Genomic DNA, 26,456 nt, shown 5'->3' on the forward strand with positions numbered 1-26,456 from the left:
TTTCTCCGGCAAACGCAGGTTCCACCAGGAAAGTGCCCCTCCCGTCCTTAGTTATTAGCTCTCCCGCCTGCTTCATGGCCGCCGTGCCCAGTGATGACCCGTGTGACTGATTCCCCCAATAAATGTGCCTTTTGCCAAAGAGAATGGCCATGGCGAGCGCTTCCCGTGACCAAGCCCCGCTTTTGGTGCCCCCATCGCCTGGTGCCCGTCACATGGGGGACGCCATGGGGGCAGGGCGAAGGGAAGGTCACCCCGGGGCAGGAGGCTGGTGGGCTGACTCAGAAGGGGTTCAGCAAGAGGCCGTGGGCCCTCTGAGGGGAAGCAGCCTCAGTGCTTCGGCATAACTCAGCTTTCTGGCTGGACCTCCTCCACCGACGCCCCTCAGTGCCCTTCCTTGCTTGCCTCAGGAAGTGGTTTTATCAGCATTTCAGGCTCTCCTTGCCAAGCCCGCCTAGTGACCCAGGACCTCATCACTTCCAAGTCCCTCTTGGAATTAAAGCTTCAAAGTTCCCTAGCTTGGGTTCCCTCCTCTAAAGAATCTCTAGGTTAGTCTTGTGGGCTGTCCCCCCATCTCTACCCCTTTCTCCTGTTGTTCTCACTCTTAGAAATACCAACTTCTGAAGGTGATAAGGGGGAATGTTGACTAGTGAGCGTCTAAAGTTGAATTTGAATTCAGGTTTTCCTGATCTCAGATCTAACATCCACCCTTCCACCGGCCGCCTCTGACTTTTCCTTTAATCATTTGGATATTTCATTATGAGCGCACATCCTTGATATTATTTGTCTCTGGGCACTCTTAAGCTAGTCCCCAAATACCTTTTTAAACAATATCCGTCATTTACTGTTGCTTTTTGAGATCTTGGTGACCTGATTTTTTTTTTAATTCAATGAAGCACAACCAATTCCACTCCCATTTCATCATTGTGAACTCCGCAAACTTTTGTTTCAAGTTGCTTGAAAACAGCGTTGCATGTTATTTTAGAATGGATGCTCTCGTTTTCTTCTAAATTCATACCCTTCATTATTGCTGATTTTTAATTTTCCTCCATCTTATCTCCCTTCCTGTTATGGGCCAGAACTCTGAACTTGAAAGGAGGATTCTTACAAGGTGCTAATTAAGTGGAATTGATGAGACAATGGTTATCTAGTTTAGCATGGTGCTTAATAGTTCTCTAAATTCAGTATGATAGATTTAATCTTACAACAAATATGGTTTCCTGGTGATAGAATGATTGGTTTATACTCAGGGTAGAGCATATAAGCAAGGAGCCTCAGCTAGATTCATTTGGAGCTAGAGAAGACAAGTGGACTGGAGGCTGAAGCCCAAGTCCTTGGATTCTTCTTATTCATTCATCCCATCTCACACCACCTTGGTGGCAGGCTCTCCTCCTTAGTTTCTCCACTGAAACCAAGACTCCAAAAGGCCTTTAAGAAAGCTAACCAGCCATAGGAAAGGAGACAAGACCTTGAAAGAGATAATAAAGGATTTGGACTTTAACCCCTGACTACTCTCATGGAGATTACTGAACTGAAACAAAGGCTGCTCCCAGAGACCACCAAGAAAACTGAACCAAAGAACATTACACCTTCCTCTCCATCTCTTTTTACACAAATGAATGACTGATGTTAGTGATATGCAATTGCATCAAACTGCCTCCCCTCAACCAGTACCCAGTCACTCACATTTACATTTTCATTTTCCCCCTTCCTTTAGGAAACATCCTTAGAAGTTGAAGTTTGTTTTCATCAGACTACTATTCCATCAATGCTAAGCTCCCTCTTAAATCCCAACTTATTTTCCACTCTTTTTTTCTGTTGGGTTTAATATCTTTTCACACCATCCTCTTTATTAAAACTCTTTTTGGGGGGAGGCTCAGAGGAAAATGGGGTTCATGCTATGCCTGCTTCCTTGACACTTGAAAACATTGGAGTTCTGATGGGAAATTTCCCTCTCCCCAAAGCAAGTCATAATAGCCATTTTCAATTGCTTAAATGAATCAGCCCATCTAGATTTTTCCAATATTTGCATTGTTTTCTTGGTTCTGTTTTTACAGGGAATGCTTTTAAATCTTCCACTAGAAATCAATTTCTCCTCTAGGATCATGCTGACTAAAAGGCTATTATTGTTCTTTAGTCTCACCCATGTGGAGGTCTTGGGTAACCCCATCTTACTGTATCCAATCAGTCAAGTTCCCTCAAACCCTGGGGGTTAAATTTCCCCTGAAAATCTATAGCCCACAGCATCTTTGCTAAACCCCTTTTGGATCAGTCTTTCCCTGCGTTCTACCTTGTCTTTTCCCCTTCATGTTTTTCCTTATAGCTACCTCTTTTAGGGTGTCAACTATAATTTTAGCCTCCAAGTTAAAGGCTTACTTTCACCTCATGGTATATTCCTTTTCTCTTTCTCACTTATATGCTCTCCCAAGTGTCTCTTCTTTGGCCAAGAGAATGGCCGAACCCCAATTATTTGGCACTGAATCTCAAACACGTCATCTGTGTGTGAATGGTAAACTTTGGGATCACATAGAACCCCTCACTCATTTCTACACTTCCAGATCTCACCGCCACCCATCAGCTGGCAGAAGCAGACGTGGACATTTGCCCATCTGTTTGAGGGTCTACTTGTGTGAGCCGGAGCTTGTGGCTCAACACGCTGACCCGCTCAGACCTGTACAACAGCATGGCTGCATGTGGATAGTGTAAAAACAAATTTTACTGAGAAATTCAGACTCGCTGATCAATCCTGGAAGGATTTTATTTTACATTCTTGCAAGAGCAGGTACCTAGGCCAGTAAACATATTTGAAATTGCAAAGGCATTCTTTTCCAGAGAGCAAATCCCTCCCAATTCCCAACCAGCCAGCCAAGCATGTTGTCAAACCAACCCTGGGAACACCAGTAAAAACAAGAAGAAAGCCAGTCCCTGCCCTCAAAGAGCTTACATTCTTATGAGGGAAGATGACAAAACAAGAGGGAAGGTAGCAAAGTCCAGAGGATTCCTTTTCAAATTTAATCATCCCCAATTACATCTTATTCCAGGTCCCAGCCTCCTATTTCTTAAATTTCAATTTTCTAATTTGTTTCATTTCTCTTGTCCAATTCGATTTTTGTAATTGTGGAAATTAAATTCCCATCCAATTCTCACAATGAGACTCCTAGAAGTTGAGACCTTGTGTTCCTGCCACAGAATGGTGACCGTCTTAAATCAAACATAGTTGCTCTGTAAAGCACTGGAGTTCCATAAATTAGTTTGCAAGTATCTTAATTTTATTCCCAAAACGCTGGGAGTTAAGTGCTATTATCATCCTTATTTTGCAAATAGAATGGAAGCCCTGCGGATTTCTCTGGAGTGATACAGCTAGTAAATTATGTGACACAGTGTATGGGTTGTACTACCAAACTGCCCCAAGGGAAACTTCAGGATTCTTCCATCTTAAGAGGATCAGTTAGTGCATTATGATCAATTTTATTCTTTTGAGGGAAGGCTCTTTTGGTTTTATACATTTCTCTTGATTGTCTTGGATATCAAACGCTTACTCTGGAAATCTGATGCAAAGATAAGTTTCCTCCCTTTTTGACCAATTATCTCTGGGCAACTGATAAAAGCTAATTCTATGAGCTCATTATGTCTGATAAAATTTATATGCCACAAAGGCAGAACTCTCTTTTCTTCATCTGTGTACTTTTCTGATGAGCAGCTTGGTAGGTTATGATTGATGCAACCTCAAATAATGTAAAATTTGATATGATACAAATTGCAAAATACCAACTGCATTTAGTGGATCAAAATCCAACTAACAAGACACATGAGCTTGTCAAGGAATTTTAGCAGGCAGTCTTCATTTTCCTAAAATTGTGTGGGGATATGTGCTGCTGCAAACCACATTACCAACAGTTGCACTGATTTTCTATTTTAGAAAGCCTTTAACGAAATGGGCAAAAGGGAGAATACTTCAGATGGAAACAATGCTAGCACACAATGAAGAGGCTTGTTCTTACAGCAGAACAAAAATTTGATGTAGCTGAATAGCAATTAACAGTCATAGTAAATCTAAATAAGATGCAGATAATAAAGCATACATACATGAAATGAAAGAAAATAGTAATGAAATAAAAAAGGTCAAGATTTTGTGGGTTTTAAAAAATTCTTGATAACTGCCAAGAATGTAACTGCTGGAGGGATAGAAATGGATTTCATTCTGGATGTATGAAGACTGCAATAAAAAGCACATCCTCAGCAGAGCAGCCTTTCAGATCAAAGCCTTTTTAAGACAGTGACAGAAAGTGGAATTGCCCAAAGAAACTTTTTACTGCAGGTTCCAATTGGAGTGCTTTAAGATTAAGTTCAACTCAATGTTAAATGATTAGTGTGGTGGCTGGTGCAGACAAGGATGCTGAAGCTAAAAATTCTGGTGTTCTGAAAAAATTCATTGAAGGTGCCGTTTGCACTGATCCACAACATATTAATGTGGATGAAACAGGCTTACTCTGGAAAAGGATATGGGTATTTTTCCAAGACAGGGAAAAAAACCCTAGATTAAAAGTATCTAAGGATCACCTAACCCTTCTGTTGAGAGATAATGCAGACAGGGACATATAATCAAAACCAATCCTTGTGCTGTGAGAGGCTTCCAGTTCATTGCCAGTGAAATAAGAAATCCTGGGTGACTACAGCTGTTTCCAAAGACTGTTTTTGAAGTTAGGAGGGCCTATCGGTTGTAAAATATTGCAAGGACCACACCATTTCACTTAAAACATCAGTGATTTTAGATAATGCCCCAAGTTATCCAACTCCACTTGGTGTTCATTATATGAGAAAGCAAGCATGCAAATTCTCCAAATGAGATGTGGAAAAAGCTCTTTGCTTTTATCAGCATTTGCATGAAGAGTTAAAGAGAAGGTAGATCAATCTATGCTGGCAAAATATTTTTAAAATGACATTTTTGTCATATCCTGAGCATAAGCTTGCCTTTAGGTATATTTAGTAATATTTAAAATTTATTTTCTATAATCTATTACTTTGTAATTAAAGAATCCAAAATACATTTTTCCTTGCTATATTACATTAATAAAAAGATCAAAACTTATTAAATTTTTTTTCATTGCTTATTTCCATTGCGTTGGAACCAATGAATATATTTTATACATCTCTTTTAATAGTGTGAATCTGAAGCATGTGATGACTACATGGGATTCATTATTTGCACTAATCAGGATCTAGCTATACTCTAGTATGGTGAGTAATCGAGTAGCATGTGGTAGAGGCACTTAAGAAATGCCTGATACAAAGCAATGGTAACATTCACTCCCACAATGGAGGCCTTCTGGTTAAATGTGGAAGCACTTCTCTCATTGCTAGAAAATACACTGTTAGCTTTTGATACTGGCTGAATTTTCATATGAACGTAGCTCAAACGCTGGAAGGGACCTCAGAACATGTAAGAACATGGACCACCACCCACTCCTTTTTTACATTTGATAAAAGGAAGTCCCAACAAGGTCACACTTGTGATAACTGGGTGATATGATTAGATGTTGGGTCTCCATACTTCAAATCTAGCACCACATTACCTACTACATTGGATAAAAGGAAGTCCCAACAAGGTCCACTTGTGATAACTGGGTGACATGATTAGATGTTGGGTCTCCATACTTCAAATCTAGCACCACATTACCTACCTCTCTGATCCACAGAATCCCTCTAGTTCAAGTACAAGACAAGAAGGAATTAATTAGGTTCAGCACCTCCATCTCACCTTAGAAAGAAGTTTCCTTTCCGACCCATATCATTGTCCTTCCTAAGTACCACCATTTTTACTATATTCATTTTGTTCCAAGGGATTATCATCGCATAGCAGATGGGCTCTTCTTGGAGCTCATTTAGCTGAATTTCCATCATTAATCTCTCTCATCAAGGAGTCTGCTTTGTTTGCCTACAGGCAATAGTGCTTACTCTCTAGAAAAATATTCAACGTGTATAGCTTATGCTTCCATAATAGTCCGACAACATGGTTACCTGGACGATGACCTGTCACTATTTGAATACATTTTTTTCTACCTCCTTTCAGAAAGAAAAAAGTCTATACACAAAAGTTCCAAAGGCTTATGATGGTACTTTGAAAGCTGGTTATACATTTCTTTAAGGACACTGAGCAAAACTCAGCTTTCCATCAGCAACATCAGCTGTTCTTTTGGGCTATTAGGATGCTTGCCTCAGTTTAGAGTTCTCTCGATCAAAGTATTAACCCCCCCTCTCCCTGGTATCATTTAGTGCTTTTATAGTGAAAGAGAACAATGCCTTCAGTAGCTGTCACTTAGCACTTAGGTCCCAGCACTTTGATGCATTGCACAGTTCCAACTCCTGCCATTTGGGTCCACAGAGTTCAGTTCTGAGCTTTTGAACTAATAACACTTTGCACAGAGCCTCATCATACAAGTGCTTCCACCAACGTGTCATCCAAGGAAAACCCTAGTCAAGGACAATTAGCTGTTCAGTTGTTTCAATCATCTTCAACTCTTCATGACACATTTGGGTTTTCTTGGCAGAAATACTAAAATACTAAGGCAAACAGGTTTAAGTGATTTGCCCGGGGTCACATAGCTAATAAGTATCTGGGACTGGATTTGAATTCCAGTCTTCCCAAACCCAATCTATCACTGCCATCACTTGGCTACTAGAATTTGTGTACTGCATTCAACTATCGCATATTCTCTGGGGGAAAACTCAGAACCACAGCTTCACTGAGGTGGTGCTTATTCTTTACGTATTGATTCAATGGGTTTTGGGTCAACTTTAGTCTGAAAAGGGCTCTCTACCAGCTGTTATATTAAAGGGCTTTCCTGCAGCCTGAATTTCTGATCATGACGCTTTCTATCAAAAGTTTCCCCCATTCACTGGATTTTAAAAGGCATTCTCTCCATTTGAGTTCTTGGATAGCCCATGAGGACTCTCCAGGATCTGAGTTTTTTCCCATCCGCTGCATGTTCTGCTCTGGCACACATGCACTCCCTATGACTACAACCTCTCCCTGATGGCTTCCTCACTCTTGGTACACTCACTTCAGCAGAGTGATTGGATGACATCCAATAATGGTCTTAGGGCAATTTCCCACATTTGTTGCATACCTGGGTTTCTGATAATAAGGCCTCCCAGGTGGCTAATGACACCTCTACGTTAAACAGATCTCACTTCAATGTGAGTGCTGAAGGCTTTTAAGGTGTTGCTTAAGCCTGGAGACTTTTCCAAATCCCTTCTATTCAAAGGGCTACATTCCAGTATGAGTTCTCTGATGTCTATTGAGGCTTCCTCTCTGGCTAAAGGCCTTCCCACATTCGTTACATTCAAAGGCTCTTGCTCCAGTATGAATTGTCTGATGACTGATAAGGTGTCCTTTCTGACTGAAGCTTTTGCCACATTCATTGCATTCAAATGGTTTCCCTACAGTATGAATTCTCTGATGTCTTATAAGGTTCTGACTAGCACTGAAGGCTTTCCCACATTCATTACATTCAAAGGGCTTCCCCCCAGTATGAATTCTATGATGTCTAATAAGGTTCTGCCTGTCATTGAAAGCTCTTCCACATTCATTACATTCAAAGGGTTTCACTCCGGTGTGAGTCCTCAGATGTCTAATGAGATTCTGCCTGTCATTGAAGGCTTTCCCACAGTCATTGCACTTGAAGGGTTTCACTCCAGTGTGGGTTCTCTGATGTCTGATAAGGGACTGCCTGTCATTGAAGGCTTTGCCACATTCACTACATTTAAAGGGTTTCACTCCAGTGTGAGTTCTCTGATGGATAATAAAGTGTCCCTTCTGACTGAAGGCTTTCCCACATTCATTACATTCAAAGGGTTTCACTCCAGTATGAGTTCTCTGATGGCTTTTAAGACAATCCTTCCGCATAAAAGCCTTTTCACATTCATTACATTCAAAAGGTTTCACACCAGTATGAGTTCTCTCATGTCTATTCAGGGTCTGCCTCTCATTGAAGGCTTTCCCACACACATTGCATTCATAAGGCTTCACTCCAGTATGAATTTTCTGATGTCTAATAAGATTGCGACTATCATTGAAGGCTTTTCCACATTCGCTACATTCAAAAGGCTTTATTCCAATATGAGTTCTCTGATGGCTTTTAAGATAGTGCTTCCGTCTGAAACCTTTCCCACATTCATTACATTCAAAGGGTTTGATCCCAGTATGAGTTCCTTGATGGCTAACTAGATTTTCCCTCCAGCCAAAGACTTTTTCACACTCGTTACATTTAAAGGGTTTCACTCCCGAATGTGTTCTCTCATGTCTAATGAGGGATTGCCTTTCATTGAAGGCTTTCCCACATTCGTTACATTCAAAGGGTTTCACTCCAGTATGAATTTTCTGATGTCTAATTAGGTTCCGACTGTCATTGAAGGCTTTCCCACATTCATTACACTCAAAGGGTTTCATTCCAGTGTGAGTTCTCTGATGGCTTTTAAGGTAATGCATTCTTCTGAAGCCTTTCCCACATTCATCACATTCAAAGAGTTTCTCTCTAATGTGATGTTTCTCTCTAATCTGAAGTTCAGTAACATCTACTCTTTTATCAAAGGCTTTTCCACCGTTGTTATATTGATACAAGTTTTCACTAGCACACACTCTATGACATTTGATGAGGTCTGAATGGTAACTGAAAGTTTTCCTGTCTGAATTATGCGTATCAAGTTTCTTCCCTGAGGTAACTGCATTACGCTGAATTCTGTCAGAAAACTGCCTGAAATTCTTTCCAAGAGTATTATATTTATGAAGACTTTTTCCAATAGCAGCTCTCCATTGTGGAAAAAAATTGGGCCCCAGACTAAAATGTCTCACAAAGGAATTACAATCAAGGACATTTGCCTTACAAAACGCTCCTTTGTGAGTGGCTGTTAACTCCTGGGACTCTCCCTTATAGGGACACTTTTGGCTCTCAAAGTTGACCTCACATCCCTCAGAGTCTCTTATGTTGAGGTACCAGGGATTGCCCTGTGGCCCTCTCTCCTTGGCCAATGCTTCCAGGCAAATGTCCTCAGTCAGAATTGTCGTCTTGTTTTCATAGTTAGTCTCCTGATTAAAAGAATCTGAAAGAAATAAAAATGTGTCAGAGGACATTCTCTTCTCTCCTTTACAACTTCTAAATTCTGTCTCTTCCATCAAGGAGAAAAATATTCAATATGAATTAGGTGGAATGAACATTGTAAAAGGGGAACTGAAGTGAAAGTCAGGTGAGGAGAATAACAAGAAGCCTATAGCTATGAACAAAACAAATCACAGTCTGGACTTGGCTCTTTTCAACAATGAGGTGATTCAAGGCAATTCCAAAAGATTTGTGATGGAGAAAGCCATCCGTATTCAGAGAGGAGGCTTTGGGGACTGAATGTACATCAAAGCACAGTATTTTCACATTTGTTGTTATTTGCTTATTTTTTTTTCTCACTTTTCCCCCCTTTTGATCTGATTTTTCTCATGCAGATATGAAAAAACATTTAGAATTGCCCATGTTTAACCTATACTGGATTACTTGCTAGGGAAGGGGGGAGGTGGGAAGTAAGGGAGAAATGGGAGAAATATTTGGAACACAAGGTTTTACAAGGATGAATGTTGAAAACTGTCTTTGCATGTAGTTTGAAAAATAAAAAGCTATTATCTAAAAAAATAATAAATCACACTCCAATGTACTGAAAGCACTTATATGCAGTACTAAAAACAATGAGCTCGATGAAAAAGAGATTATCTTTGGATGGACACAATCACGGAAGCAAAATCGACTCAGAGAATCACTGAAGTGGAAATCAATTCGGAATCTATGACTCCTGGAAGAATCATCTGCTTGTTTGAAAACAACAAAAACGTATGCATTGACTAGGGAATGTCTGAATAATATATAGTATATGAATTTAATTGTCAGGGATCTTATGCCATTAAAAACAAAAATGAAGCATTCAGAAAATATGGAAGGATTGAAATGAAGTGATGCAGAAGGAAGAAAGCAGAATAGTCCACAGTGACTGTGACACTGTGTCTAAAGGTAATATTGACAGCTACAGACAGAAAAGAAAGTAACAAAGGTTGTTGAAAGCAAAGATGCGGTTCTGGGATGGGCTTAACAGTCAGCAAATAATGGAAGCTGTTCAAGTGTTCAATCGTTTATTAACCTCTTGGACTTTTCTTTTTCTGGGTTTCTTTCCTACACTTTATGTATATATTGAATAGCTATAAATCATCACTTTTAGTTTTATTATTCCCTCTTGCTTGTTCATCAACAATCAATTTCCTTAATCCTGCCCCTCCTTACTTCTGCTGTCTCACCCAGCCACTTTCCCAATTAACATTTCCTTGTGATAGTAAATAGTGACTGTTAACAAGAGGGAAAAGGAGGGAAGAAACATTAAGTGCTTACTAAGAGCTAAGCATTTTACAAGTATTTCCTCATTTGATACAACAATGTGGGAGGGTAGTTGTTATCCTTATTATACAGTTGAGGAAATTGAGGCAGGCAGGGGTTCAGTGACTTGCCCAGCATCATACAGCTAGTAAGCGTCAGAGGCCAGATCTGAACTAGGTCTTCTGAATCCAGCCCAGTGTTTTCCCGCTGTACCACTTAGCTGCACACCACGCACTGAATCCTGCATCTTTCTTCCAAGAGGGAGGATTTAGGTTCCCTCATCAGTTATCTCACGCTAACATCTTTCATTATAATTCATTAGGGTTTGACATTCTTGAAATATGCTTACAATTTACAAGAGTACAGTCACTGTGTGTCTTATTTTCTTGGCCCTTTTTTCCTTCTGCAATAATTCTTAAGTCACTCCCCTTTTCTCTGATTTCTGTGTATTTGCCTTTCCTTGGAACAAAACAATACCAGATAGCATCCCTATACCATAGCTGGTTCAGTCATTCTCTCACCAATGGGCTTCCCAGCACTTTGTTACCCAAAAGTGTGCCAGCACTATTCTATTACATAGAAGACACCTGTCTTTTGGTCTGGGTTGAGAGTTGCCATTGGTTTAGTGAATTTCCTCAAATAATTCCAGAATATGTAGAACATCTCACCAACCACCTATTAGTATTCCTATCTGTCTATCGTCCCTTTAACATTGACTGTTTTTACCACCTTTATTATCTTTGTCAACTGTTTCAACTGTTGGGTGCGAGATGAAACTTTGTAGATTTCTCTTATTGGTGACTGGGAAAGTTTTGGCAAGGTAGTTGATCATTTGTATTTCTTCAGTAAACTAGAAATCACGTGACTGCTTTTGAGAAATGGTTTTCTGTCTCCCACACACATATACACACGTATATATTGACAGGAGATTTTTATCAGAGTATTATCTTATTCATTTTTCCCAGTAAGAATCTCTTCTCTCCCAGTTGTGTTAATTTTTTATTTTTTGTTTTTAATTTTTAAAAGCTTTTAAATTTTATATAATCTAAAACTCACTCTTATAATTTTATGATACCCTCTACTTGCTTAAAAATTATTGCCCTAGGGGCAGCTAGTTAGTGTGGTGGATAGAGCACCAGCACATCTTACTCGACATATCATAATGAGGTACAAAATATAGGAGGAAAATAAAAAGATAAGTGACCTCAACATTAAAGATTACATCATAGAATATTTAGAAGAGAATTAGATCAGCTAAGTTTTATTACTATAACCAAGAAGAGGATTCTCAGTAAAAAGCAGTCATAAAGTTAGTTAGATAATTTTGATTTCAAGAAATTAAAAAGCATTTTTTACTAACTAAACTCAACAAAGGAAATTCTGGAAGAAAGTCAACTGGGGGAAAAACCCTTTGCATTAAGTATTTCTGATAATAGTTTGGTACCCAATATATGGAGTACTAACAAAAACAAATGATTAATGGCAAGAATAAGTCCCCCAAAGATAAGCAGTCAAAAGAGAAGACGATTGTAAACAAGTAACAATCATGAAAGGCTTATCCAAATCACTAATGGTGATTCAAAACAAATCTGAGGTTTTTCCCTCACCTTTGGCAGACTGGCAGAGAGAACAAAAGGTAAAAATAATCAGTGGTGGAAAAGCTGTGAAATTTTAAGTACACTGGGGGTGGAGCTGCAACTCTGAGGAACAATCTCAGTTACCCTCAAAATGCAACTAAAATGTCCATCGTAGAGATCTCAATAAGCAAACACGCCAAGGAGCTCAAAGACAGAAACTATATTTGACTATAAAGTAAAAGGAAAAAAACGACACAAGTCAAAATTGCCTCAGGTGTAACAGACGAGGCTGAGAAAGGGGACCATGGAGATGGACCGTGGCAGACACTGCCTGCTGCTTCAGTAGACTGTGTTTCAGACCAGGAGGAAATAAGAGGACAAGGCTATTCAGCAAGGAAAAAGGAGTGCAGGGGAGCACTCCAGAGGTGCTCTGCCAGGCAGAGAGGGAGGAGCCTGCCTTTCTGTCAAGCTCGTTTGTTTTGGAAGCCAGGGCTCCATGATCAAAGTCTTTACTTTTTCCCTATCCAATTTGGTCCCAATGCCTGTTTTAATAACACATGAGGAAAATCTAGTCCAGCTTAAGCTCTGAGGTTCTCCCAAAGTCGGTGTGAGCGTCAAATCAGATAAAATGCTTTGCAAACTTAAAAGTGTTACATAAAAGTTAGCCACTGTTGCTGCTTTTATTGTCATTGTCCCATAAGCCCCTGTCGCTCACTCACCTGGGGAAGGGCCATTTGGGAATTCTCCCTCAGGTATCCACGGCACTTCTTTCTCCAACTGGGAAATGACGTCTGGTTTGGAAATAGAAAGCCCTGATTATGGAGAGAGAAATGGGAAGGACTGGGTCAGCGGGCCATCTCCAAGTTTGGTTTTAGCCTTTCCGACTTTAGGGAAAAGGTAATGCTAGAAGGGACAGGGGATGGAAGAAAAGACCTCAGTTTTTTCTCATCCCAGAGTGGATCGCTAATCTGATTTGGACTCAGAAGGAAACCATTTGACCCAAAGCCTGCTAAGAGAGCTAGATCTTTTCATGTCTCCTGTCAGGTGGCGTTACCAAGTTTTTCTTTTCACGTGAAGGAAGCCAAAGCCTCAGGGCCAGTACTAACTTTGGGATTTCTGCCTGGAGAAAGCAGAGACTTTGCCCCTGGGAACAATGACAAAAAATGTTTCAAGACTCCTGTGAGTTTTGGCCTGCCTGCCTGTCCCACCATAGCTATCATATGGGGGCAGCCCTCCGAGCACTGGCAATCGGCCGGTGAGTCACGGAACTGTCCTTCCTTACCCACAGACACCAGGTTCTCGTAGGTCTCCAGCGTCACCTCTCTGTACAGCTCCCTCTGAGCAGAGGTCAGCCGGCTCCACTCCTCCGACGAGAAGTCCACGGCCACGTCTCTGAATGTCACCGGACGCTGAAACGGCAAATAATTTCCTGCTCATCTGGAGACGGGCCCCTCACGGTCCAGGAGGCCACAGAAGGAGCTCTGCCCGTGCTGGGTATTCCAGGCCGACTCTCAGAGAGATGGGAGAGGGCAAGAGAAGAGGGAGGGGCTTGGGCAGACTGAAACGGCAACTACGAAACTGCTCTGGAGACGAGAAAGCCCGGCTGACGGATGGAGGGGGTAGCAGTGAGATGGGGCGAGCAGAGAGCCAGCGCAGCCGACTGATGGAAGCGGGGCTGGCTGAGGCCCTTGGCTGGGCAGGGCCCCGGAAGGACTGCCACACTCCAGAGCTCCAGAGAGAGACCCAATCTTTGGAGAGAGCCCGCCCAGGCTGTGGCCTGCAGCCTAGGCATAGGCCCAGGAGGACTGCCGCACTCTGGAGTTCCGGAGGAAGGCTCAAGCCTTCAGGGAGAGCCAGCCAGATTGTGGCCCTCAGGGTAGGCAGGGGCCCAGAAGGACCGTCGGTGCTCCAAAGCTCTAGAGGAAAACCCAAGGCTTCAGGGAGAGCCAGCCAGGCTGCGGCAGATCTCCAGCACTAGGGGAGCAGGGGTGGCTGTTGTCCTTGGGCTGGGCAGGGGGTCAGAAGGACCACCACGCTCCAGAGCTCTGGAGGGAGACCCAGAGGTACAGAGAAAGAGAAATGTCCCCAAAAGGAACATCATCAAAGTGGGGATAAAAGACCTGGAATGGCCAGAAACTGGACCCTGGTTAGGAAGGTGGCGAGTGGAGGATGTCCCCTTGAAAAGAAGGGGAAAAACAAGGAAGAAACTTCACCTGGGAATGGCACGGCTCCTCAAGGAGAGGCCAAACAAGAGCAGCATTGTAGGGGGTGGGAATGACTGGCTCTCAAGAGGCAGTCCAGTAACGGATGAGTGGGGTCTCTAGTCTTGCTAGGGCAGCCATCAAACACCCAGATGAATCCCAGAGAATCCCCCTCTAGGACTCCCATGTGCACCCCCATGGAAAGAGACTCAAGGGGACGGCCCAGTCTGGACCAGAGGGAGCCGGCAGGGTGCTCCTCCTGGCTGCCCACCAAAGGCTGGGGATGGAGGGATGGAAGTTATCAGTTCTCTGGGAAGATGGCACCAGAGAAGGGGACCCCGGCCAAAGGAGGTGACAGATCTCCGGCTAGGGATGAGGTGGGAGACCTCCCAATGACTGGCATGAATATGGTTATTAAGCTTACAGTAACGCTAAAGGTGTCAGAGGTCACCAAGAAGCCAACCTCTTCTACAAAAAGCCCTAAAAGCATCAGAAAGTTGTCCCCCCAAAATCAAAGCAATATAGAAAGCCTGTGCACTAAGCCTTCCGTCAAGACCAGCAATGCCCCAAAATGGGGCCACGAGGAGATGGGGGGCAGGTATGGAACCAGCCATGTCAGGGAGAGCAGGAGGACCGGGGCTGGTCGGTGCCAGGAAAGCTAGCTCCCCTAGCTTGGGACTGGAAGCCGGGTTCTGGCCCCTCTGGGTCAATGTCCATGGGGACTGGACCTAGTCACGTCCTCCTCTGAGTCACAACAGGAGATAGGGCCAATTCATCAGCTGGGCACAGAGACCAGGGAAGACCCCCGAAATCCTCCTGGGGCCCAGAGAAGCAGGCAAACCCTCTGACTGGAGGAGCTTATCCAGAGAATGGGTCTGAGCCCACCACGGACCATGGATAGCAAGCTGTAAAGGAGAATAAGCTCAGAGGCAGACTGCAGGAGTCAGTCTCAAACAAAGGCTGATTAACAAAAGAAAATGCCCAACACAAATATCAGAGGCTAAGAAAGGTCCAAGAAGGGATCACAGAAGGGAGGGACCCAGCAGCAGCTACAACAGAAGTCATGGCACAGCCACAAGGGTGACTGGAGCAGCTGGAAGAAATCGCACCACGGAGAAAGCAATGAATCACAAATGAAATGAGTTTGGGAGAAAAAAAGGAGAATCAATGGGATAAAAAAAGTGGTGGATGGCCTTACCAAGGAGTCAGCCCCCTGAGAAAGGACAACAAATAACTGAAGGATTCCATAGGGCAATAAGAAAGATTGAAGATTGAAAGATTGGACAATAAAGCAGAAGAAAAGGTAAGATGTTTACTATCAAAAACAAGAGCCGGAAAAATAGCTGGAGAGAGATCATTTAAGAATTATCGAACTTGATCGTCTTGATAAAGAGTGTGAGGTTTTCCTTCTTTTTAAAATATAATTTCTTTTTCTAAATAGTATTTTATTTTTTCCAATTATATGTACAATTAATTTCAACTTTCATTTTTTTGGGGGGGACAAGGCAATTGGGGTTAAGTGACTTGCCCAGCATCACACAGCTAGGTGGTGTTAAGTGTCTGAGACTGGATTTGAACTCAAGTCCTCCTGACTTGCTATCTAGCTGCTCCTTAACATTCATTTGTTATAAGATTTGGAGTTGCAAATTTTCCCCTTCCACTCTTCTCTCCCCCCCCCCAGGATAGAAAGCAATCTGATAAGAGATCTACATGTGTAAACAGGTTAACCACGTTCCCACATTAGTCATATTGAGAAGGAAAAAAACAAACAAAAGGAGGGAAAATGAAAAAGCAAAGTGAAAATAGCATTCTTCGATCTGCACAGTTCTTTCTCTGGATGTGGTCAGCAGTTTCCATCTTTTGGCATTGTCTTGGATCATTGGATTACTGAGAGAAGCTTAGTCTATCAAAGCTGTGGACAGTGTTCTCCTGGTTCTGGTAGCCTCCCTTAGCACCGATTCACATAAAGTCTGTCCAGGCTTTTCTGAAATCAGCCTGTTTACCATTTCTTCCATTACACTCATATACCACAACTTGCTCAGCCATTCCCCAACTGATGAACATCCCCTCAATTTCCAATTCTTTGCCATCACAAAAAGAGTTGCTAGACATATTTTTCTACATGGACGTCCTTTTCCCTTTTTTTAAATCAATCTCTTTGGAATACAAACCTAGTAGTAATATTGCTGGATCAACGGGTATGCAGTGATTTCAACTTTGGACAGAGTCCAAATTGTTCTCCTGGACGGTTAGGTCAGTTCACAACTCCCCAGTTTTCCCACATCTTCTCCAACATTATCATTTTCCTTTTCTGTCATATTGGAAAATCTGATAGCTATGGTACCTTAAAGAGTTGTTTTTCATTTGCATTTCTCTAATCAATAGTGACTTAGGCTAATTTTTAATATCACTATAGTTTTAACTTATTTTATCTGAAAAATCCCTGTTTATATCTTTCAACCATTTATAATTATAGAGAATGACTTGTAGTCTTATACATTTGACTCATTTCTCTGTTTATGAGAGACGAAGCCTTTATCAGAGACACTTGTAAAAATTGTTCCCGGCTTTCTGTTTTCCTTTTAATCTTAGTCAAGTTGGTTCTGTTTGTGCCAATTTTAAAAACTTTAACGTAATAAAAATTATCCTAAATGTAATTTTTTCAACATTAAGTATTTTTTTCTCTTGAGGTACTAGATGTACAAAAATACTTCTATCAATTATTTCCTCAGAAGCCCCAAAATAGAAAGAAAGGAGTGCTCTATTATCGGGGAATGGTGAAACATGATGGTACATAAAACATAAATCGATGTGGGGAATCATAAAAACATGATGGAATAAGCAGTTTTAAGAGGAGATAAGGAAGTCCTCTATAAAGTGATAGAGTGAAACGAGCAGAAGTAAGAGAACAATTTATAAAATAACCACCACATTATAAAGGAAAACAGTTTGGAAAGACTTCAGAGCTCTGATTAGCCAAGCCCACAAGAAGTCATGTTTCCAGACAGAGGATGAAGCATGCTCTCTGTCTCCTGCTGCTGTAATTGTGGCCAAAGGGAGAATTTTTGTTGGACTGTGCATTTTTATCGTATGTCATATTTATATATTTTCTTTTTCATTCTTCAACTGGCTAAAAGTTGGAGGAAGTGATGATAAATTCACATTTGAAAAAAAGAAAAAGAACTGGCCAAACTCTCTGAATGCCATGGCTAAATCAAAAACCTGGAAACCACTCAACAATGACCATTAATGAACATTTATGAAGCTTTGTGGCACTGAGTCTTGGGGGCTTTGGAAGTCTGCTAGCTCAGGGGTCAGGGTGGTCTGGCAACCCCCAAAGCTAATGCCCCCTTGGAACGCATGGGACCCAGTGTTCCTGGATTGTGGGGCGCTGGATTTGCTGAAATAATGACAACCAGAATGTCCCAAGGAAAGTGACCAGGATGCTCAGGGGCTCTGAGTCCGTGGCCCACAAGGATCCTCTGAAAGGAAGGACTAGGGTCTGCTGGAAAGAGGGCCTGGGAGCACGCGCCAGCCATGCTCAAGTGCTGGAAGTTGTCCCACGGAAAAGGTTAATTGATTAAACGAGTCCTCTCTGGTCCTGCTCAAAAGCGCTGAATGAGTTGCACAATATATAGGGAAGCTTCCTGAACAACCAGAGGCCTCTGGCAGCCTCTCCTCCCAGGGGAGGCCGGGAGTTCTCCTTCCCAGGGGCCATCAAACAGAGGAGAGTTGGAAGTGGGTCCAGTATTTAACTGGTTATCCCTGTCCTTCTGCCCCCAGGGGTTCCTTTCAAGGAGAAGCCTTCGCTCTGTGCTTCCTCACCTGCCGGGCTCTCTACCATGAGGAGGTGGTCACTACTGATCACATTCCCACTTGGAAATGACCCCCAAGAAACCGGTTCAAGCATAGATGCCTGGGGATCAGACTCAGTGCAGAGACCTCTCATCGGGCTAAATGCAAGCCAGCTGCAGGGGGGGGGGGGGGGGCACCCTCTGGTGCCCACCACAATGGTAGAGTTGGGCCCACATGTGGGGGGGGGGGGGCAGGCTGGGAGGAGGGAAGGGAAAGAGCTCTAACTTACCTGAAAGGGGGCCATCCGCAGCCTAGAAGTTGCTTCTCCTTCCATGTTCCTGCCCCAAGGAGCGCACGGTCCTGGGAAGCACAGGCTGCGAGACGAAAACCAGGGTGAGACACACAGGCTCCCAAACAGGGTCCCCCTGACCCCCTCCAGGTGGTGCCCTGGCCACCCTCACCAGCTGTCCTCCTCCGCCTGGCTGCTGGCCTTCCTCAAGGCCCCATTTGATCCTCTTCTGCCTCCCCCGGGAATCCCCCCAGCCCAAACCCGCTCTTCACTCACCCCACAAGATGAAATCAGGCAGGTAGTACCCATGGGGGCCGCCTCGGCCTCCCTCCGTGTCTTTCCTGTCCCACTCTCCCTTCCCCACCTCCGGGCTTCTGCCTCCTCCCACCCTCCGCGCAGAATGGCCTGGGGAGGAAGCCACTGAACCCTGAACGCCCCCAGCCCCCAAGGGGCCGTTTTGGGCCCACCATTACAAGCCAGCTTCTCCTTCGGGGGAATGGGAGCTCCACTCATCTCTGGGTCCTAAACACTTAATATGGCACAGAGGAGTGACGAGTGTTGGTCCAAGCTCCTCCACAGCCACGTTTGTCCTTGGGCCCGTTCCTTCATCTCTACCCTTAGTTTGGAACAAAGAACACCCATCACTTTGCTGAAGGAACACGGCTGGGATCCCGCTCTACCAGAACAGCGGGCCCAAGGCCAAAGCAGGGAGCAGCTCCGTGGGAGGCCCGAGCATGGGACCGAGAGTCAGTGTGTCCAGAGACTCAGCAGCTGGAACACTTCACGGGGCAATGGAGAAGCTGACCCCGGCAGCAGTGGGCCTCCAGAGCCCAGCGTGGAGGTGTGTGTGTGTGTGGGGGGTTACCACAGCCCAGCATGGAGGCAGGAAGAGAGCTCAGCATGATGGTGTGGAGGGGCTACAAGAGTTCAGCACCCCCAGAAGGCAGGAGCAGCTTACTATGTGCCACAATTGTGCTGAGGACACAAAGGCGAACGTGTGGTCCCTGCCTCGAGGAGCCCCCATTCCCTGAGGACATACACAAATCCACAGCATAGGCTCAGAGGGAATGTGCTGGCAGCAGGGAGGGAGCCAAGAACGCTGCTGGAGTGAGCGAAGTCAGGTGGAAGTGAGGAGGGAAGGCAATGTGGATGAGGACGGACTTAGAAGAGGGACGAGGGAGGAGGGGAGCAGGCGGGCAGGGGGAAAGGGGGTAGGACCGGGCCGGGAAGGGCTTTCAGGGGTAAGCCTTCTGCCGGAGCCGCTCCTATTCTCAGAGCATGCTGCCTCCACTCTTTCCTGCCTTGTCAGGCTTGGCTCTAGGGATTCTGGGAGGACGGGAGTAAGCATCTATGCAGCGCTGACTCTGGGCAGGCACTGTGCTGAGCACTTGGGACTCCCAGCCCTGGCAGGGAATTTGGTGCGAAGCAGGGTTCTGCACTGGACCCGGGGCAATTTCACCCTTAAGTGATTTGGATAAAGGTTCTTCAAATACAAATGTGATGAAAAGGGAGAAAGAAGAGCTAATGCAGAAGCAAAGGAGTGTGGATGGGCCTCAGGTTTGACAGGTTCAGATGCAGAGTCTTGTCCCTGGGTAGGAAAGCCCCAGTTTCCCAAGGAGACAGTCAGACAGAAAGGCTCAGCGGGGTGCGGGACCCCAGCAAGTCCCACCGAGGTTCTTGGGCAGCATGCAGAGGGAACAGGGAGGTGAGAGCCTCTGACTTCATTGGGAGCACTGGGTCCACCCTGAACTGAAGCATGTCTAGAAGAGAAAACCAGGCTGTTGACAGGCCCTGGATTTCACAGGAAGATGGGCTGAAAGACCTGGGAATGTTTAGCCTGGAACTGCTAAGAGCCAGGAGAAACCCGAGAGAGGCAGCCTCTCCAAAATGCTCTTTCCTATCCTCCACAAGTCCCAAACCACCCTGATTTCATCTCCATTCTCTCCTCCTGGAGAAGGACCTCCACCCTAGGGGCCTCCCTTCCTCTCCATCCCCGCCACGTGGCCCCAAGCCCATCATCCCACCCAAAGTGCTCACCAAATTGCCAGTGGTGTCTCAGCTGGCAAAGCCAATGGCCTGTATCCAGTCCTCATCCTCCTCGGCCTCCCTGCAGCCGGGGACCTTTGGGTCACTCTCTCCCCATGTTTTCAGGCCCCTTCTCGCCCATAGTTCTCCTGCCTGTCAGAGCTGGGGATTCAGCCAGGTTTTCACCCTCTGACCATGGCTGGTCTCCCTCTGGACTACTTCACTCGATCATCTCATCGGCTCCCGTGGATGCCACTGTCTCCCCTAGACAGATCCACTCAGATCCCGTTTCCGGCTGGACCACCTCCCTGACCCCAAGCTCACATCTCCAGTTCACTTCAAAGTTCTACAACTGGACACCTCTTGGGCAACCTGACTCCCCGAGCCCCAAACTCTGCCCTCCACACCCATGACTTCTTCCAACTTCTCCAGGACGGTCCAAGACCCAGGCTCCCAGCCAGCCGTCACCCCCAACTTCTTCCTCCTTCTCAGCCCTCTACTACCAATATGGGACCAAGGCCTGTCCCTGGGTCTTCCAGACCCCACTTCGCTTTCAAACTGGTCTTCCTCAATCACAGATCTTACTACATCATTCCCACCTTACCCCTAATTCAATGAATTCTAGTGTCTCCTTATCACATCCAAGATCAAACAGGAAATCCTCTTCCTGGCATTCAAAGCCCTGTACAACCTGGCTCCTGCCACCTTTCCAGCCTCTGCACACCTTCTTTACGTCCTCATTTTGTTTTACAGATGAGAAAACTGAGTCCCAGGGTGATCTAAGGGACAGAAAGGCGTAGCCTGATCCCACAGGCACAGATCCTTCCCCACTGACACCGACCAGGATGAAGGAGACAAGCCCCCCAGTCCTGGCCTTGAGGCTGGTGGTCAAAGGGGCAGGCAAGGGGGAGGCAGGGCAGACTGTCAGACTGGGTCCTTCCAGGCCCCGGCCAGCCCTGAAGGGGCTGCACGTATACGAGTCAGATAGTGCACAGAGGGAGGTCGTTTCAGGAAAAGTCAGTGACGAAGAAAATGACGATGACCCACTCGGGAACATGCTTTCAAGGGGCCACGGAGACCAGGCAAGTGGTTTCTCCTGGGCACCCCAGCTGCTACAGTCAGAAGGACAAGGGTGGGGGGACCAGGCCCAGGAGGCTGATGGGAGTCAAGAGATGGGACCGTGATGAGCTGTCAGGGTGAGACAGACACAGAATGAGCTCATATGGTTCTTGTTTCTTAAAATAAAAGCTTCTTTTGCATTACTGGGGTAAAGGTTGGGGGTTACTGGTGGCAACACAGAAAACAAAGGAAAGGGGAGAAGAGCGATTTGGTGAATCTCTATAAGAAGGTAGAAAGGAGGCAGTGGAGGCAGATTTGGCCAAGAGTGATGGTATTACCATGTTATAATTAATTATACAGAAAGAGAACCAAAATGTACAAAGTAAAAAAAAAGAAAAAACTCAGAGAGTAAGAGTTTCGTGCTTTCATATACTGTCTCTTTTTCATTACTCTTTGCACCTTGAACTATTCAAGTTTCTTGACTATATAAATGAACATATAAAAAGAGAATATTTGTATAACAACTAGAAAAAGAAGGAACTCTATGTCAGCAGCAGCATCATGGAGTCTCCAGAGGCCCCACCCATGGGAGTTGGCCAGAAGGAAGGAGAACCAAAGGAGCCCAATCCAGTGTGCCAAGAGGAGCAGGGCCCCCAAACCGGATGCTGGGCAGCCGGTCCTTTCCAGAATGGCCCCATGTGGGGCAGAGCAGGTCCAGAGCAACACCGGCAGACAGCCTGCATCTGCTCCCCAGACCTTTGCCAGCTGGAGCCTGGGCCCCCATTATCTCAGGGGCACCTGCCACTCCTCAGTGGCATCTGGACAAAAGGAAGACCCTGGGAAGTGTGGCTGTATCTGGAGGGTCTCAACAACTGTGGGCAGAGGTCAGCAGAGTTCGAGAAAAGGCAAAGGGCCCAGTTAACAAAGGCCAATTCTCGGGATCTGCCAAATACGTGGGTCCCCTAGGGTCTCAACAGGAGGAATACCTAAGGAAGGAAGGGGAGAGGGGCTTCTCAGCCAGCCCAGCCAGAGAAAATTTGTGGGCTAAGACTTTCCTGGCATTTGTTCACCAAAATGGACAATGGGGGAAGAATCATCCCTGTGGAGATCACTGAGGTGTCCAGTGACCGACCTCATGGGAACATGGTTTAGAAGACTTAAAAGCAACTCATTTACAGCTGAGGAAACTTAAGACCCAGAGCGGGTGAAGGACTAGACCGAGGTCCCAAGAGCAGCAGACCCAGGGCTTACCCAGGTTTGCTGCTTTCAAAGCTCCTTTCTCCAGGATGTCTCCGTTCTCCAGGGAGACGGTGGAGCCTGAAGTGGGAGAACAGGCAGGGGAGCGGGAGCAGAGGTTTCTGTCTGGGAAGAGCCACAGGCGCGCTCATTCAGGGGGTGGCTTAGAGATAATGGAAGTGCGGGCCAGGGAAGGCCGGCAGGGCCAGGAAGCGAGGGCAGGGAGCCTGGGAGGGCACAGCTTCATAGTGCAGACAAGAAGTCAGGGAGAGGGAGGGAGGGCGGATTGCAGAGATGGCAGAACTGATCTAACCGGGCCGAGAGAGGCCCCTCCGAGTCCGAGGGAGGGCGCAACACGTGAGAGTTCACAGAGCAAGAGATCGAGCCTCACAGTAGAGCTGGGACACAGGGAATGTTCAGAGGAACAGACTAGACTGAGCTCCTGCTCCTTGGGATAAAACTGGGGCGCAGGGATTCCGTCTGGAAAGGTACACTCCAGGCTTAGAGAAGCTCCATCGACTCTAGAATAGGATTGGAGAACAGAAAGAAAGGAAACTGACTCACCCTGTCCCTGTGAGTGAGGAACTCATCAGGAGCTCGTTCCTCCTCTCTGTTCGCCTGGGAGGGCCCCACAATATCCCAGAATGCAAAGCTCGGAGAAAGGAAGTCCGGAGGAGGATCCCAGAATTCCAGTGTTCAGGAGGCTGGAAATCCTTCCTCCCACTCCCTCCTCCACCCAAACATATGTGGCGTGGGGGTGTCTCCCATCTTCTTTATAGGACAAGGAGCAGCAAAAAAAGACCCCCGTTCTCCCAGGAACGGGATAAGGGGCCTTCGCATCTTCCTGGAGCCCTGTTGGCAGAGCAGGATTCAAGAGCCAGGGCTGAGAACCCAGAGCCTGCTTCTTGGCACCTATATCTTCCTCAAATTAGGACATAAAGACATAGAGAGGTACAGGGAAATCCCAGGTGAGGAAAGGCCCTCTAGCAATGCAGGTCTACACCTCCTCTCTAACGTCTATTTTTAGAAACCAGCCGGAACACTGGAGAGCTGCCTATGTTACAAAGCCAGTATGGGGCCGCTAAGGGGCACAGTGGAGAGTACAGGATCTTGGATCAGAAAGCCCAGACTTCAAATCTAGCCTCTGGCACTTCCTCCTGTGTGACCCTGGGCAAGTCACATAACCTGTTCCACCAAAGCTGGAGACAACAGCACTTCCACTGAAGGATCGTTATGAAGATACATTTGCAAACCTTAACCATAAATGCTGCCTGTTTATAATAACAACCGATGCACGGATGATATAACCTCTGATCGCGTCACATACTCCCCGTAACGACGCTTGTCATCGTTATTATTGTGACTGCTAGTTTAATCAGTCTTTTGTGTCTTGTTATCCAGATTCCTGGAGCCCTCCCCGTCTTCCCTCCAACAAGCTGTGGAGAACTTGGGGATCCAGGACATCAGCCAGTTCCAAGGCACTGAAAGAAACCCGTCTTAGCAGCCCCTCTGGCGTCTTTTTTTCACTTTCTGCAAGAGCTCGAGACGCTGGCGAACGCTGAGATCTAGGAAAAGGACTCCCAGACTATCGGCAAGAAGCCAAACAAGGGAACTTAGTGTGGCATCACCTCTTCGTGAGAAGCGACGCCAGGGGCCTCGCCCGACGATCGCCAGCGGCTTCCAAGTGCTTACTTTCTGCCAGCAGCTATTGGGGCGCCGAGGCTACACAGAAAGGTGGAAATGCAGCCTCCAACGCGGAGGGGGCCGAGGGAGAAAGGGGGAGAACGACCTCCAGGGCGGACCGCTAGGTGGCGCCGCAGTACACAGAGCATCAAGAAGACAATTTCCTGAGTTCAAATCGGGCATCAGATACCACGTGACTTTGGGCAAGTCATCTAACCATATTTGCCTCCGTTCCTTCATCCGTGAAAAGCTCAAAGCAGGAAACCATGACCGCCTTTGCCACCAAACCTCAAAAGGAGTCACAAAGAGTCAGATAGGACTGAACAACAGAAACGAGGCACCCCGAGACCGCCGCGGGGACTGAACAGAAACGAGGCACCCCGAGACCGCCGCGGGGACTGAACAAAAACGAGGCACCCCGAGACCGCCGCGGGGACCGACAACAGAAACGAGGCACCCCGGGACCGCCGCGGGGACTGAACAAAAACGAGGCACCCGGAGACCGCCGCGGGGACCGACAACAGAAACGAGGCACCCCGGGACCGCCGCGGGGACTGAACAAAAACGAGGCACCCCGAGACCGCCGCGGGGACCGACAACAGAAACGAGGCACCCCGAGACCGCCGCGGGGACCGACAACAAAAACGAGGCACCCCGAGACCGCCGACGAGGGACCGACAACAAAAACGAGGCACCCCGAGACCGCCGCGGGGACCGACAACAAAACGAGGCACCCCGAGACCGCCGCGGGGACTGACAACAAAAACGAGGCACCCCGAGACCGCCGCGGGGACCGACAACAAAAACGAGGCACCCCGAGACCGCCGCGGGGACCGACAACAAAAACGAGGCACCCCGAGACCGCCGCGGGGACTGAACAAAAACGAGGCACCCCGAGACCGCCGCGGGGACTGAACAAAAACGAGGCACCCCGAGACCGCCGCGGGGACCGACAACAAAAACGAGGCACCCCGAGACCGCCGCGGGGACCGACAACAGAAACGAGGCACCCCGAGACCGCCGCGGGGACTGAACAAAAACGAGGCACCCCGAGACCGCCGCGGGGACTGAACAAAAACGAGGCACCCCGAGACCGCCGCGGGGACCGACAACAAAAACGAGGCACCCCGAGACCGCCGCGGGGACCGACAACAGAAACGAGGCACCCCGAGACCGCCGCGGGGACTGAACAGAAACGAGGCACCCCGAGACCGCCGCCGCTTCCTTTTCGGAGACGCTGGCTCGGCTCTCCCTCAGGCTGGTTCCCAAGGCGGGCAGGCCCAACCCAACCCGCTGGCTTCGGCTCTTGGACCGCTGATCTGAGCTCACCTGGGCCCTACTTCTCCTCGGTCCCGCGGTCTCAGAGGACTCGGGGCCCAGGGGGGCTGGTGCGGGCTCGGCTCACAGAGGCGCCAGACACTCCTGACGAGAGGTCCCACAAACCCTGCGCCCACCCCTGCTCGGGGCAGGCCAAGGGTGGCTGAGCAGAGCCCGAAGGCGCCGCCGGAGTCCGCTCCACGGCGGCAGAACAGCAACGTCCCCACAAAAGCCCGTGCCCCCCACAAAAGCCCGTGCCCCCCACAAAAGCCCGTGCCCCCCACAAAAGCCCGTGCCCCCCACAAAAGCCCGTGCCCGCAAGGCTCCCCCTGCCTCCCCCGCGCCAGCAGCCTCCAGCCCCTCCCTCCCCGCCCCCTGCTCGGGCTTCCCTCGCTCCCTCCCCGCCCAGCCTTCAACAAGGGATGACGCCGCGGTTATTCGGGGCCTCGCCCGTGGCCCCGAGCCTGCCCTCCCAGGAGCGCGGCAGGGCCAAGGTCACGGGAATGGGGAGGGGCACAGGCGCGCTCTCGCTCCCCCTCCCCAGCACAGCCCCTCGCCGCTCACCTCCCGCCTCCGCGCTGCGGCCCGGGCGCCCCTTGGGCAGCCTCCGCGTACTCCATCCCAGCCGCCCTTTCGGACGCCCCCGGCCCGGCGGCTTTCTTTCTCCCGATCCGCCCACAAGGTCAAGGACCAGCCTCCGCGCATGCCCAGGTTTACCGCCATTTCCCCCGACCCCCCTCCCCGCTCCTCCCCGTCCCACGGCCGCCTAGAGTCCCTGGAGAGACCGTTGGATTATCTAGACAACGCGCATGCTCAACCTCGTTTCCACAAACGTTCTCGCCCACGCCGCCGCGTCCGGGCCTGGCTGTTTCGT

At 47.2% G+C, this 26,456-nt stretch overlaps 1 protein-coding gene across 4 annotated transcripts; it reads right to left on the bottom strand.

Annotated features, from left to right (window-relative positions):
* Positions 1-2,737: 2,737 nt before the first annotated feature.
* On the bottom strand, positions 2,738-26,456 carry LOC105749957 (zinc finger protein 260-like). 4 transcript variants are annotated; one of them, XR_004233537.1, is made up of 6 exons: positions 20,300-24,925; positions 18,263-18,347; positions 13,260-13,386; positions 12,697-12,789; positions 5,675-9,096; positions 2,738-5,570 (listed from the first exon to the last, which is right to left on the bottom strand). XR_004233537.1 is itself a non-coding variant. In XM_031964021.1 (5 exons), the coding sequence occupies exons 2-5, from the start codon at positions 18,305-18,307 to the stop codon at positions 7,265-7,267; spliced, it is 2,097 nt and encodes a 698-aa protein (XP_031819881.1). In that variant the 5' UTR covers positions 18,308-18,347; positions 26,401-26,456; the 3' UTR covers positions 2,738-7,264. The 4 variants fall into 4 exon arrangements, 3 of the variants coding, with proteins under 3 accessions (XP_031819881.1, XP_031819879.1, XP_031819878.1); XM_031964021.1 differs by lacking the exon at positions 20,300-24,925 and adding an exon at positions 26,401-26,456 and having other exon boundaries at positions 2,738-9,096; XM_031964019.1 differs by lacking the exon at positions 20,300-24,925 and adding an exon at positions 26,147-26,294 and having other exon boundaries at positions 2,738-9,096.

This window comes from Sarcophilus harrisii, chromosome 3 (assembly GCF_902635505.1).
Source record: "Sarcophilus harrisii chromosome 3, mSarHar1.11, whole genome shotgun sequence".
NCBI classification, from domain to species: Eukaryota; Metazoa; Chordata; class Mammalia; order Dasyuromorphia; family Dasyuridae; genus Sarcophilus; species Sarcophilus harrisii.

Excerpts from the sequence above, each read along its gene's own strand:
- LOC105749957 (XM_031964019.1), bottom strand. The coding sequence starts at position 26,202 with ATGGAGTACGCGGAGGCTGCCCAAGGGGCGCCCGGGCCGCAGCGCGGA. Across the intron at positions 12,790-13,259 it reads CGAGAACCTGGTGTCTGTGG|GGCTTTCTATTTCCAAACCA; the intron begins GTAAGGAAGGAC and ends CTCCATAATCAG. Across the intron at positions 9,097-12,696 it reads CCCAAATGGCCCTTCCCCAG|ATTCTTTTAATCAGGAGACT; the intron begins GTGAGTGAGCGA and ends TATTTCTTTCAG.